At 34.9% G+C, this 14,661-nt stretch overlaps 1 protein-coding gene across 1 annotated transcript; it reads right to left on the bottom strand.

Annotated features, from left to right (window-relative positions):
• Positions 1 to 12,880: 12,880 nt before the first annotated feature.
• Positions 12,881 to 14,421, bottom strand: LOC149565951 (cationic peroxidase 1-like). Its single transcript, XM_089817297.1, has 4 exons — positions 14,172 to 14,421; positions 13,901 to 14,092; positions 13,605 to 13,770; positions 12,881 to 13,400 (listed from the first exon to the last, which is right to left on the bottom strand). Exons 1-4 carry the CDS (start codon positions 14,382 to 14,384, stop codon positions 13,015 to 13,017), a joined length of 957 nt encoding a protein of 318 aa, XP_089673423.1. The 5' UTR covers positions 14,385 to 14,421; the 3' UTR covers positions 12,881 to 13,014.
• Between the last annotated feature and the right edge of the window lie 240 nt (positions 14,422 to 14,661).

Genomic DNA, 14,661 nt, shown 5'->3' with positions numbered 1-14,661 from the left:
TGTTGTGATTGACATCGGGGCAATGCCTCTTCTTAGAGGGGAGGGATTTCACATCCCATTTTGTAACCTTCCTTATTTTTCTTATGTGGTGATTATGTGGCAACCTTGTCAATTTTGACTTGGTCAAACCTTGATTTAACTAGGATTAAATAATGATTAAGTTGATTACTGCTTAATGATGAGATTATTTGTATGATTAAATGGATAAATAATGCATCGAAATTTTTGGTTACATCTTTTTAATGTTAAAAATTATTATGTTATAAGGTTATTTATAATGTTTGGATTTTATTTTAGATGATGATGTAATGCATTAATTTACATGATGATGAAGCATTATGGATATTGAGGCATGTGTTATTATATTGATATTAGGATGTTCTCAATGTTGATTTAGTGATTATTTGATGGATACTGACTCAATCTTGTTTGTGAGTGTTTGAGTGGATGCAGGATTCATCGCGATGAGAGTGTGGTTGATGTAGAGAGGGTTAGCCTCTAGGAAGGGGATGGATGGATCATCCAAAATAGCCTACACACACACACTAGTTAAACATGATCTGATTATATGTGACATGTTACTTCATTCTATTTTTATTTATGATAATTGAATAAGAAGGAAGTATGACTAGGTTATAAATGATGAGTATAGGAAAGAAATAATTTTAACATGATTGGATGACAATATTGTTTATTTAATGTATGGATGTGCACAATTAAATGTTTTTTATAATATATTATACTTGTACATTGTAGAGTTTGATTTATACATTCATGTCACTTAGTGGGGAGTTAAAGCAAGGAGAAATTTAAAGAAATGGAAGGGGGAAAATACCCAAAAATTTGGGTCACAAATAGGGTTAAAGGAGGTAGTTATGGAGATGCAATGCATTACGATGGGGGAGGGAGGATGGAAGCTTCAAAGGAAGAAGGAGAGACATGGGCACATACACCAGATTTTGTTTCTTGCATTAAGGTGTTTTTCATTAGCGTAAACCTCTACTTGTTGTGTGCTACCATATTAGGCAATGTATGATTTTTTGATGTTCTATGGAGTACCTATTACCAAGGGTTGAGTGTGCAATTAAGTTTCTTTTAACTTCTTAAATGGTGGTAGTGCCTATGTAATGTTATTTTATGTCTTCGATTTATGCACTCACGGCTTGCGTAATACTTGGAAACTCAACAGTGTGGTGAACCCTTGTCCAAGTTTGAGTGGAAGCCTCTAGGAATGTGGAATGTTGCGTGTAGAATTGAGATTTTTTAGCATCCATAACCTGTTGGGTTATATGGGGCAAAATTTATTATGTTTTCACACTTCTTCCTTGTATGAACCTTAGTGTGGTGTTAGGCAAACCTCCTACAAACTGTAAGGGATTTAATCATCATTCCTTCATTGAAGTTAAACGTCTCTTAATATCATAAGTAAGTTGCAGTTTCTATGATCAATCCTTTCTTTCAAATAACCATTTTTTCTATTAGACAAAACCTGTACAATGACAGTGAGAAGGTATAAAACCCTGAGTTCCAAATTCTATATTAGAGGGCATTTGACCATGAATGCAGCAAAATATTGGGAACACATGGCTGTAATTGTTCCTTAGACTCAAATGTTTTATGAGACTAACCTAGACTCCTGATTCATGTCCTTATATGCTGATTTGAAACCATGATATAGAGCAGATAAGAGTAAAAGAAGTAATTGGGTGGAAACTTTCATGTGTAGTTGCTTGTGAAACAAATTTCTTTCCTCTTGACAACTAAATTCCAAATTGGAAACCAGAAATTCTCTAGAAGATTGTTGTATGATAATCTCATATTCTTTTCTTTGGGGCTCAAAGTTCTTTCTTTGGGAATTTTAAGCTTGATATTCATACATTAGTGAAGTACTGATGTTTGACTACAAAAATTCTTTGTATGCAATTGAGTTCAGATGGTAGATTCTTAAACACAAGTATATATATACCTAAGAGAAATTCTAACCAAATACTTTATTTAAATCGTACATTGTTGTTCATGATACATGTGAAAATTACAAGAGTTAATAATGATTGCAAACATAGAACCTTTCTCTTGCGGTTGAATTGGTATTAGTAGGATACTCTTAAAATGAAGTTTAATCTCATACCAACTTGTGCTTGATGAGTTTTTACTTTCATATGCTTGCTTCAATTTATTTTGATATACAAGTTTTGTTTTGCAAATCTACCTCAAGAGTATTGTATTATGAAGTTCAGTTCTAAAATACTTGCATGTGGGGATGGTTATTTAATAACTCCGATCATTGGGTGTTGTTATATTTAGACATTTTGTATTTTCCTAAATGAGGAGTGTATTACTCAAATATTTCCTTGCTGATTACTTTAAGTCTTGAAATAGAACAGTAACCAAATTTCTAAGGAGTTCATCTTTGTATAATAATGATTGTGCAGTCTATAGGTTTCTTCAAAGTAGAATGAGTTCTCTCATGGTTTTAGACATGAGTAAAGTTCTTAAGCAGCACTTACTGCATTTATGTTGATGGATGAATGCTTTCAATTTCATGTTAAACTTAACAAATTTTTCTAGAAATTCATGGAACATGTTAGGTTGAACCTACACACTTTTCTAATTGTTGTTGATGTTATTTTGTAATATTATTACTGATCTTATTTCCATCATAGCCCATAATTTACTTGAAACAATAGATTTAGTATTAGATAGATGATACTTGCTAATGGATAGAGTGTTGATGTTTTAATTCCTTGATGGTGGGGTGTAATGTGGGAAATGTGAGGGTGGGGATGGATGCATTGTGTTGCTTCTCTCAACTAGTCTGATTTTGATAAGTAGGATTCATTACATTTTTGTCTCTCATTTTCAGAACTCTAACGAATTTAGTGCTTGGCCAAGCCATTTATTACTACATTTAAGTATGTTGTTTTCTGACAGTATCATAGGTGTGTGACTATGCTTATTTCTATTTTTACATATGTGCAGGTATGCATAGATTAAAGAAATGTAAATGTTGGTTGATATGTTATAGTTTTTCTTTCACTTCATGTGGGTAGATGTGTAGTGTTCTTTTACTTTCCCTGCCACATTTTGTGATTAGGCTGCTAGGCACATGGATGCATGTAGTACATTTCATAGATGCTTCAAATCTATTTGATCCATCTTGTTCTAGGGAGCTAGGCTTCTCGTGCTAGGGTCAAGGTATTATTCATGTCAGGAAGGATCCCGAGGGAGTAAACACTATATGGTTGGTGAGGTAAAATCACATGGGCCACACTCCCATCTCAAATAGTAGATGGATGATGTCTGATGGCTTTGGAGACTGGATACACTTTCGAGACACCTGTCAAGTTTTAGAATCTATCTTATGGTCTTGCATCTTCATATTGGTGATGATGCATGGTATCATTCATTTGATGTAATCTTGATTCAGATATTGTAACATATTGGTAATGTACTATTGTTCATGTATTTGAGGAACATGTGATGTATATACCATGTATTTTAGCACCTGAGTTCATATGATGTAATGTTTTTGCGATCAAATCAGCAATTTAATATTATGCTAGATTGTTGATAAACTAATTTTATCATTTAATTAGTTAACGGTTAATAAATGAGTTTTGACTTTTCAGTATTAATGTGATTGGTTTATTTTTTGCATTTTCATTCCCTTGTGATGTGGATTATTTGATTAGGAGATGGTCCTTACAAAAGAATCAAATGACATCTTTGTAATATGCTAAACAATAATATATGGCTAAGGCTGTCAAGAATATTCATGACATTAATAGTCTGAAAATATAATAGAAGGTGAAAAAGATAAGGGAAAACAATAATTTGTGAAACCTGTATAAGGGAAGTAATTCCATCACTAATATTCATAATGTGGAATACATTCTCTTAACTCATTGGCCCGTGAAACTCCAATAGAGAAATGATAATAGGAAGGATAGAGGGTGACATCAAATTGTTGGAAATATTCAAGATGTAATAGGTTACTGATAGGGGAGGGGTGAATCAGTAACAATAAAACTTTTAAGTCAACCATACAACATTTACTCATCTATCCTACTGCATAAAAAATTATTAAACATTTAAACCATATCTGCACAGAGATTTCGTGACCCAGAAACCTTCCAAAAATAGAAAGTAAAACTGGGGTGGGGATGATACCCACAAAGCTTCGTTACTGCAGTATGAAGTTGGCCAGTTAAGGCTTACATTGATCACTTTTGGTGATCTGCCCTGTTAGGAGCATAGAGGATTGCTAGATCCACCTGGTTAGAGGATTTACAAACATACTTTACAAGTATGCACTCTATTAGGAGATTTGAATAAAGACGCTTAAGTCTACCCTGTTAAAGGATTTACAAAAATGATTCACTTGTTAGGATGAACCAACAGATCAACTTACAATTTGACTGAGTTCTTTATTGTAGATCACCTTCTGTGATTGATGAAATCATTTCTGCTCAATAATCTATCTCTTGTGTATTCCTAAATGTGTCAATTGTCTATGTCACTTGAATGATATAATACATTATATATATATATATACCATTCCAATAATTATTCATGCAAGGTCAGCCAAAAACAAGTAAACAAAATATAACTGAGTCGGCCAGATAGTAAAATAAACTCGGGTTCTTCAGACAGACTTGATGACCTTCTAATACGCGGCATCCACTACGTTACTCGGCATCGTCATGCACTTGGTAGAGGTAGGGGCTCGGTTCATACTAGTCATACAACGTTGCCTGGAACTCAGTAACCATTGGTGACTCGGTAGATATAGTGTCACTAGGTGGAAACTAACTTCTTCGATAACCTCCTGAGCTTGGTTATCACGGAGTGCTTCCTCACTCGGTTAATACTAAGTGCAACTTTACTCAGTTGACACTAAGTGCAAGTTTACTCGGTTGACACTAAGTGCAACTTTACTCGGTTGACACTGTGTCTTTGATGCTCGGTTTGAACTGTGTCTTCAGTGCTCGGTTTGAACTGTGTCTCTAGTGCTCGGTTTGAACTGTGTCTCCAGTGCTAGGTTTGAACTGTGTTGCCAGTGCTCGGTTTGAACTTTGTCTCCAGTGCTCGGTTTGAACTGTGTTACTCGGTGTTGTCACTAATGACAAATAACTTTATGCCAACAATCTCCCCCTTTGGTATTAGTGAAAAAAACAATTATGATTCAAAGTTTATGTGCAAAAATAGACATACAGTTTTGAATTTTCAAAATTGCTCTTTGCAAGTCTTATTTACACATATGTTCCTTACATGTATCTCCCCCATACAATATGCACAGTATTTACAAGTCATTGCACATATTTTCACAATTTTATCTTTTATCTCCTGGAGTGTACTATCTCCCCCTTTTTGACAATAATGCCAAATTAAACAATATATATTTACACAGAGAGTCCAAAATGAGAGATAAACTTAGAATGTACCTTGAGAATAAGAGCCAATGTCTTATCCCAATTTTCTTGCAAAAGTTTGCTGGTGGAGAGTGCTATTTGAACTTCTATAGAGAGTTCAAGCATATGATCTACAATTGAGAAGTTTTTGTCATGAATCAATGTTTTGGAATGGGCAATATACTTTTGCATTGTGTCCATGACAGGAAGGATCATATTTTCGATGTCAATCAGAGTACACCTGATCCTTGCTTCCTCTCTCAACAATTCTGCCTGTTTCTCTGACAAAAATCTTATTCTGAGATGATGGGATGAACTTGAACTGTGGTCAAGCTGCAACATTTGTGCACTGACCTTCATATCCTCATCAATTTTATTCAACTTTTCTTTGATTTCCTTAGTATACTCGGTAACATCACAAAGTTTGCCAAAAAGTGAAGTTACATTATTAAAAGAATGTTCAAAATTACTCAAAATTGTAGACAGTTCTACTTGTTTTAATGCAATATGCTGAGCAATGTGCTCAAGCACCTTATTGTCAAATTTCTTCTCTACCTTTTCAATCAATTTTTCTTGGTCGGAGGTATCCTCATTGAATTTATATAAAGCCTCTTCTAACTGATTCAAAATGTGTTGAGTAGAATCTACTTCAACACCAATAACTTCTGTTAGAATATTCTTAGCACTTTCAATAATGCTATATTCCTGGTCTCTCTCATGCCTCAGTTGTTTTTGCCTTGCCTTATGATCTAATAGCTGATTGATCATTCTCATTTCATCAACTGATGCATTATCCAGATCTATCTCAGGAATGACAATGTCCTTATCCAAGTCTATTTCCTCATCCACTGCCTTGCTGGAAATCATGTATCTTTTTGCTTTTCCTATAGTGACTTCACCTTTTCCCTTTGAATCTGAAACAATAGTTGATGAGGCTGGACTGGCTGACAAAACTAGAATAGGACTAGCTAGAGGAAAACTGAGAGAAGTGCTAATAGTATCAAAAATTGATGTTCTTCCCAAGATTGATGTACAAGTTGGTATGGGAGAACTAACAGATGCAAAAATTGGAGTAGATGAAGTTGTCAAAATTGGATTACTAGAGGGTACACTTACTGTACATGCTGCAGTAGAAGTTGATATGCCTGATGATCTTACTGCTGTAGCTAATGATGCCTTGGTCAATGAAGATGGCTGCAGCTCGGTTAATGAAGTGGTAGACACTTGCATAGGTGGTGCCTGGAGCTGAGAGGAGACAGGTGAAGATTAGGCAATTGATGAAGCTGTTGTGCACACAATCTCACTAGTAGAGGCTATCTCCGCAGTTGATGTAGCTGCTTTAGGTGGAGAGTGAGGAAGAGATGCAATGACTTTGGCTGCAATTTTTACAGGGTCATCTTCCTCCTTAGCTTGATCAGCTTCTTCTTCCTCCATTTCCTTGTCGTCTTCCTCTATTTCATCTTCCTTGAATTCTTCCTCAACATTTATCATCATTGAATGCAGATCCCCTAGAATATCTTCAATGTCATTATCATCACTACTATCATTGTCTTTGATTTCAACAATATCCTCACTAGATTTATGTAGATGATAGATATGTTTCCACATGTTTGTTGCATCATTGACAACATGCTCAATGTCTTTGATAAGTATCAAACAAGTGTGAAATCTAATCATCATATTACCTTCATGATCTTTCAGTGATTTCTTTACTTCTGCATCAGTCAGACTCAGCAGGAGATTTTTCAGGGTTTGCTCAAAGATATCTTTGACAATTTTGGTTGCAATTCCCATCTTGGTTGCAACCTCTCCAATAGCTCTTTAGGGATCTGAGAGGCAATCTCATCTGGAGAGTATTTCCATCTTCCCATTTTATTTAATACCAACTCCTCAATCTGCATTTTCTCCTGTTATGTTCTTGTCTCAAACTTCAATGCTTTGAAGTTTGTAAAGCTAGTTACTTCTTCTAATTGCTTCAACCTTGCCTCAAATGTAAGTGGAGGCTTGACAAATATAGGCTCCTTCTTCCCCTGTCTTGTTCTTCTGGAGAAGACTGCAGTAGCTTGCTTTTCAAGTTTGGTGATAATCACCTTACCTTTCTTCCGTTGAGGCTCCTCTTCTTTTTCTGACTCAGTTTCCTCTTCTTCTTCATCATCATCTCCTTTCCCTTCAGTAATCATCAGAGGACCAAGTTCTGTTTTTAGCTTTGCAATCTTCCTCTTTCCTTTGCTAATGACCTGAGGGATTTTGATTTAAAGCTCAATTCTGGCTTTAGCTTCATCATAAGTTCCAAAGACTGGTTGCTTTGGGTCTACTGGTTCATTCACCAGTGCTTCTATGATATCTCTAGTTTCATCAATATTAACCTCATAAGGAAGAGGTTTCACCCATGCAACTCGAGGCCTGACTTCCTATATGTATACTTTGTCACAATCTACCATAAAGCATACATCTTCTTTATATTCCTCAACCAGTTTTGGTGGAATCAAGAACCTATTGTTCATTCTTTCCTTAAAATCTTCAAAGTAATTATCCAAAACACTGTCAAAATTTTCACCTAACTCTGCAATAAACTCATTTATTTGATAGAGAATGGGAATATCTTTTCTCCATACTACTGATCCTTTTGATGGAAAAGACTTTTGAACATAGAAAAATAAACAGATCAAAAGTGAACCAAATTTGCAGGAATTGTTCTTTGAAGTCCTTATGCTTTCCATATTTTTGTTGAATTGAGACAAAAGCAATTTAGACAAATCAAACTCAACATTCTTCTTTGCTACCTTATATGCTAAATCTACTGCTTCGCAAGGTACACTATTTGGACGGCTAGAACTGTAAATTTTATGAGCAATGACGTGAATACCAAATCTTAACTCAGTGTCAGCTACTGTACTGAGCTTAAGTCCTCTACCATCCCATTCTACCTAGGTTAGCCTTTGCAATTCTTCTCGACCTAGGGTTTTGGTAGTCTTGGCTTTGCTCAATATGGGAAGGCCAGTAATCTTGTTAATCATTTTCTTTGTGATAAGTATTGGTTGCTCTAACCACAATTGCCTGTTGTGAACCCGACTGAGTACATACCTAACCCATTTAATTTGAAAATTTCTTGGCAAATGTGAAATGTGGGTTAACCCTTTTGTTTCAAGATTCTTATGCTCGAGTTTCAAATTTCCATCTACGCTCATTTCTCCTAGGGCATTATCAATTTCTAGGTTTCCAAGTTCTTGAATAGAACATTTGAAATGAGAGCGAATATCATTTACAAGGAGTACCTTTGGAGGAATTCGAGACTGGGCACCATTAGGGTCAAGTGATTCTGCAATTGCTGGTGCCAATTTGAAGTTTGGCGCCTTCCATTCCACACCTTTAACCAGCATTTATGAGCCTCTCTTTGCCTTGGAGCTGCTGCTTTCAAATGCCATTGCTGCTTGGTAAGTGAAGAGAAATTTTGAACAGATTCTTTGCTCTTAAAAAAAAATTCGCTCAAAATTGCTTTAAGCTTGCTCTTGAATCACAGAAGATAACTTAGCTCAAAGTTCGTAGTGAAGAATGAGATCAAATTTTTCCCTTTTTGATGAAACATTCGTCATAAATGCTTGGTACGACAGTAGATGAAATGACAGGTTGTCATCCACTTGCTTAGTAGACACTATCAACTTGGTAACTAAGAGAAAAAATTGATGTACCGACCTAACTCGGTAAGGTCATGAACCGACCTCGCTCGGTAGATACAACTCGGTGAGTGAAACTTTGTTGCACCCAATCGAACTCGGATGAGTCTTGAACCGATTTGGGATCAAAGTGTTATCTGCATACTAATCTGATCATTTTTCTTCCTTTGGAACTGCTTAGGATGATTCTTGGAGGATGCAGTTCCATACTTTCTTTTATGAATGTTAATTGGAAATGATGGAGTCACTCATTTCTTGAGTGACATTGCCATTGCTTGACTTATCTTGTTCAGTAGATTTAGGAATCCATTTTTGCTTCATTTTCTTTCGGATGTTTTCTGCTTTGATTTTCTTTTCATCTTCAATTCTTTATATATTCATACAATTTCTGGCTATATGACCAAGTTCTATACATATATAGCACCTTACAATAGTGTCCTTCTTCCATACGTGATGTCTGGCACAATTTATGCCAGTATGTCCATATTCTCCACAATAGTGACATCTGCACCAGGTGTTGTAGTCTCATCCAAATATGGCTTTGACAAGTTGTTCAGTTGGATTGAATGATTTGGATCTGCATTGGAATGCCTTGTGACCATTTTTATTGCATTTGTGACAGTTGCCTTCAAATTTTGGTTTTTCTTTGCACTCATTTTCTTTGTGACCATGCTAATTGCAATTGAAACATTTACCATTGAATTTTTCTTTTCCATTGCTCCAGCATTTATTTGATGTATGACCTAACTTTCCATAGTGATTGCAAGTAGGTTTTTTATTCTTTTGGGTACTTTGTTTTGAAGATTCACCTTCTTCATTGTATCCAAGACCAGCTTTACCTTTTTCTCTATGAAGATTCTACTCATTTTGCAAATTCAATTGATTCATATCTGCTTGGGATTTCATCATTCTTTCATTGACTTGCCTTTCAGAGATTAGATCATTTTCCAAGCTTTCATTGATTTGTCTCTCAGTTCTCAGATCACTATGCAAACTTACATTAATTTGTCTCTCAGTGATTAAATCATTTCTCAAACTTTCATTCTCTAATCTTAGAATCATAATTTCTTCATTTGCATTAGATAGTTGTCCTATAAGATCTTCATGCTGAAGGGATAGATTATTCCTTACCTCTAAGTCTTCATTTGCTTTGTTTCTCTGTTCCAAAACTTCACATAACCTGATGGACTAGACTTCTTATTCTCTTTTGAGTTTTATTACCTCTTCTTGGAGAGATCCATTCTTTTCTAGAAGTTCTTTGATTGCCTTGTCAGCTTCTTTTGAACTACTTGATGGTAACAAATCTTCAATCTTTTCCTCAACATAATGATGGTCATTCATTTGTCTTGCAAGTTCCTTTCTTCTTTTTAGGGATTGAGAAAGATGCTCCTTTGCTTCTTTGAGTTGAACCATGGCCATTTCTAGATCTAGCTTATCATTTTCAATAACTTTCTCCAGTCTGAATATCTCCATAACTTAGATCTTTGCTCAAGCTGTCAAACTTTGTCCTAAGAACCAAAAAAGCTCTGATACCAATTGTTGGAAATATTCAAGATGTAATAGGTTACTGAGAGGGGAGGGGTGAATCAGTAATAATAAAACTTTTAAGTCAACCATACAACATTTACTCATGTATCCTGCTACATAAAAAACTATTAAACATTTAAACCATATATGCACAAAGATTTGGTGACCCAGAAACCTTCCAAAAATAGAAAGTAAAATTGGGGTGGGGATGATACCCACAAAGCTTCGTTACTGCAGTATGAAGTTGGCCGGTTAAGGCTTACAATGATCACTTCTGGTGATCTACCCTATTAGGAGCACAGAGGATTGCTAGATCCACCTGGTTAGAGGATTTACAAACATACTTTACAAGTATGCACTCTGTTAGGAGATTCGAATAAAGATGGTTAATTCTACCCTGTTAAAGGATTTACAAAAATGATTCACCTGTTAGGATGAACCAACAAATCAACTTACAATTTGACTGAGTTCTTTATTGTAGATCACCTTCTGTGATTGATGAAATCATTTCCGCTCCTGGTAGACCTTGCTGAGTATTCTTTTATGCTGATGAATTTGCATATCATATCTTATGTCCCTCCCTTTTTGCAATATTCTATCTCTTGTGTATTCCTAAATGTGTCAATTGTCTATGTCACTTGAATGATATAATACATTATATATATATATATACCATTCCAATAATTATTCATGCAAGGTCGGCCAAAAAGAAGTAAAAAAAATATAACTGAGTCGGCCAGATAGTAAAATAAACTCGAGTTCTTCAGACAGACTTGATGACCTTCTAATACGTGGCATCCACTACGTTACTCGGCATCGTCATGCACTCGTTAGAGGTAGGGGCTCGGTTCATACTAGTCATACAACGTTGCCTGGAACTCAGTAACCATTGGTGACTCGGTAGATATAGTGTCACTCGGTGGAAACTAACTTCTTCGATAACCTCCTGAGCTCGGTTATCACTGAGTGCTTCCTCACTCGGTTAATACTAAGTGCAACTTTACTTGGTTGACACTAAGTGCAACTTTACTCGGTTGACACTAAGTGCAACTTTACTCAGTTGACACTAAGTACAACTTTACTCGGTTGATATTGTGTCTTTGATGCTCGGTTTGAACTGTGTCTTCAGTGCTCGATTTGAACTGTGTCTCTAGTGCTCGGTTTGAACTGTGTCTCTAGTGCTCGGTTTGAACTGTGTTGCCAGTGTTCGGTTTGAACTGTGTCTCCAGTGCTCGGTTTGAACTGTGTTACTCGGTGTTGTCACTAATGGAAAATAACTTTATGCCAACACAAATAAGGGCCACATTATCATGAATGTGCACACTATGAGGGAGAAATCACTCTGGAACCATCTGACCAATGCATACATGGAGTATAAGGAAAATTGAAAAGTCAAGGCCTTCATAAGAGAAGGGTTTAAACTAAATAACCATGTACCCTACAATTGCAACATGAAACATGGAACCCCAATAATTGTAAAGGCATTGGGTAAAATGTGTCTCCATCAAGTCATCTATTAAGGGTGGATAAGATATAGATTAGAGCCCACATTATCAACAAGCAAGGTAAGTAGAAATAAAGTAAGCACATATGTTATATTAATACTAGCATGCTTATCTATTAACATATTTTATTATTATGAATGGTGAATATTCATGACTTATGCTTATTAATATGAGAGCTTCATTTGGAATGCACATACTTAATAAGGCAGTGCTTAGTGCATTTGCAGAAGATCCAAAACTCAACAAATATTCTTATGATATTCATATTGGCTAATTTATTTTCATGTTGATCATTTAGATTAACTTTTAGTGATCAAGTTTCCATTGATTAACCTCATTTTTTATCTATCACATTTGGTTTATTAAATTAGATAATTCATGTGATCCTCAAACATAATGTATGTCTTACAAACTAATAAGAAAATTTTAACAATCTTATAGATAGACAACGCTAACTACTATGAGAACAACATAGTTATGGCCAATTCCATATACCTCGGAAGATGTGAATTCCAAATTTACTATCTTTTTAAAAGAGATGAAGTTACTTTGCCCATATTGCATGTGACAATTTCATCGTCAATAGATTTTTTTTATTTTTTTATTAAATAATTATTTTATTTAAAAACTGAAATGGAACAAAAACTTTTAACTTCAATTTTTTTGAAATGTGGAAAATAAATATTAGATTTAATTTAATTTTTCAATATTATAATTTTAAAAATTACTTATTTTGATCACTCAAATGATTATAATAAGCATGTGAAAAGATAATGATAAATTTTATTATAACTATAAAAGAGTTTATACATTCATATATTTTTAATAATAATAAATACATAGATATATAAGTTTTATTAACTAATTTAAAAATTAACACTAATATTGTAAAACATATTAATTAATTTTTCTACAATTACTTCTAACTTCTCCATTAGTTCCTATGAGAGGATTGATGTTTCCCATCTTCAGCATAGATGTTGCAAAATCATTGAAAAAGCTAATTGAATTGATGCTATAGGTAGTAACTAGAGCATCACTAGAACCTCCACCAAATAATGCTTGATCCGAATGGAGAAGCCCTTTTTGTATTTTCAAGATTTTGTAGTAAGAATTGTCAAAGAAATTAGGAGTATTAAGGTCTAATGGTGAAATATTATTATCACCACCATTGCTTGGGCAATTTGCTTTGAGAGAAGCAGCAAATGTAGAATCAATGTTGGTATCATTGTAGATACGAGATCTGAATGCAAAGCACCTTGCTTGACCAATTGTATGAGAACCTAAAATACATTCAAATGAAACATTTGTCAATATATTTTTCCAATGCTCTATCTTATGATTGAAAATTATTTATATAAGGCAAATATCAAAGTTATATTAGTATTTTAAAAAGTAAGTCTCACTTTCTATTTATTGAGTCTACTTGATTTGAATATAACATCAACTTACTTTCTATCATTTTAATTAAATCTTGTCCAAGATACCTGAAAGGACAATCATGTCCTTAGTCGAAAGACCCTGATCTGTAAATGCTTTAATAAGTGCATTAAGTTCACCAAATGGACTAGGGAGGTTACTATTGGCACCACTTAGGCTTGCAGTAGTTGAGTCTCTTCTTCCGAGTTGCACTATCCATGTTGGTCCTCCCAACTAATAATCAACTCAAAAGTATCATAGAGAGGAAAAGAGGAAAAGAGAAAAACAAGAACATCTTTAAATTCTCCTAATTTCTTAAAGATAAGTATCAATTCACTGAATTCCCAAATAAGTATAAGTGTACCAGGACAACAGAATCACGAGCTGCAATGGCAAGAATATCAGCACAAGACACAACCCTAGGGCAGGCAGCTTCTAACCGACTTTTAATGGTGTCCACCACATTGAATCCTCTCAGAGAATTCACATTTGCTAGTCCACTCTTTTCTCCAGTGAATGTGGAGGTATCATCCAACAGTACTGACCCATCACAACCCTAAACAAAAACAATATTATCATACACTTACAAATCTATGGACCAAGAAAAAAGAGCATTTGGGTGCTTAAATTTTTACTTGAACAAAGCAATCATGGAAGTGAAGTCGGAGCAAAGAAGCCCCCATCCTTTTCTCCTTCGCAAGAGCTTCAGCAACACTAAATCTCACAATAGACAATGCTTGTGGGCATGACTTTGCATAAAATGTTGAACTGAGTTGGCCATTGGCAAATCTTGAAATTAGAATGACTAAAGAAAAAGTACGTGCAAAAATATAACTAGCAGTCTTCATGGTTGATTTGCTTGCTATGCAGGTCAATCAAGTAAGACTAGAAAGAAAATGGAATGAAGTTGTGTGTAGAGTTTGAGAAAACATGGGCTTTTTATAATGGCTGAGAAGATTCTTCATAAGCTTTTTAAATTAATGACACCGACTCGGATAAGAGATTTGCACAATTCCAGCTGGGTAATGGATCCAAATGGCTCAACTTGGTCATAGTTTAATAGATTTCATTTATGCTAAAATTGTATTCATCCTCCTATGGGGTCGACCTAGTGGTGCATGTATT

This window comes from Cupressus sempervirens, chromosome 3, assembly GCF_028749045.1.
Source record: "Cupressus sempervirens isolate cs-2001-9-10 chromosome 3, ASM2874904v1, whole genome shotgun sequence".
Taxonomy (NCBI): Eukaryota; Viridiplantae; Streptophyta; class Pinopsida; order Cupressales; family Cupressaceae; genus Cupressus; species Cupressus sempervirens.
This window is presented reverse-complemented; position numbering and strand designations above follow the sequence as displayed.

What these genes read in the sequence shown, in the direction of transcription:
- LOC149565951 (XM_089817297.1), bottom strand. Translation starts at nt 14,384, where the DNA reads ATGAAGACTGCTAGTTATATTTTTGCACGTACTTTTTCTTTAGTCATT. An exon ending in CTCGTGATTCTGTTGTCCTG is followed by an intron (nt 13,771 to 13,900) that starts GTACACTTATAC and finishes GTTGATTATTAG; the next exon opens with TTGGGAGGACCAACATGGAT. An exon ending in GGACATGATTGTCCTTTCAG is followed by an intron (nt 13,401 to 13,604) that starts GTATCTTGGACA and finishes AATGTATTTTAG; the next exon opens with GTTCTCATACAATTGGTCAA.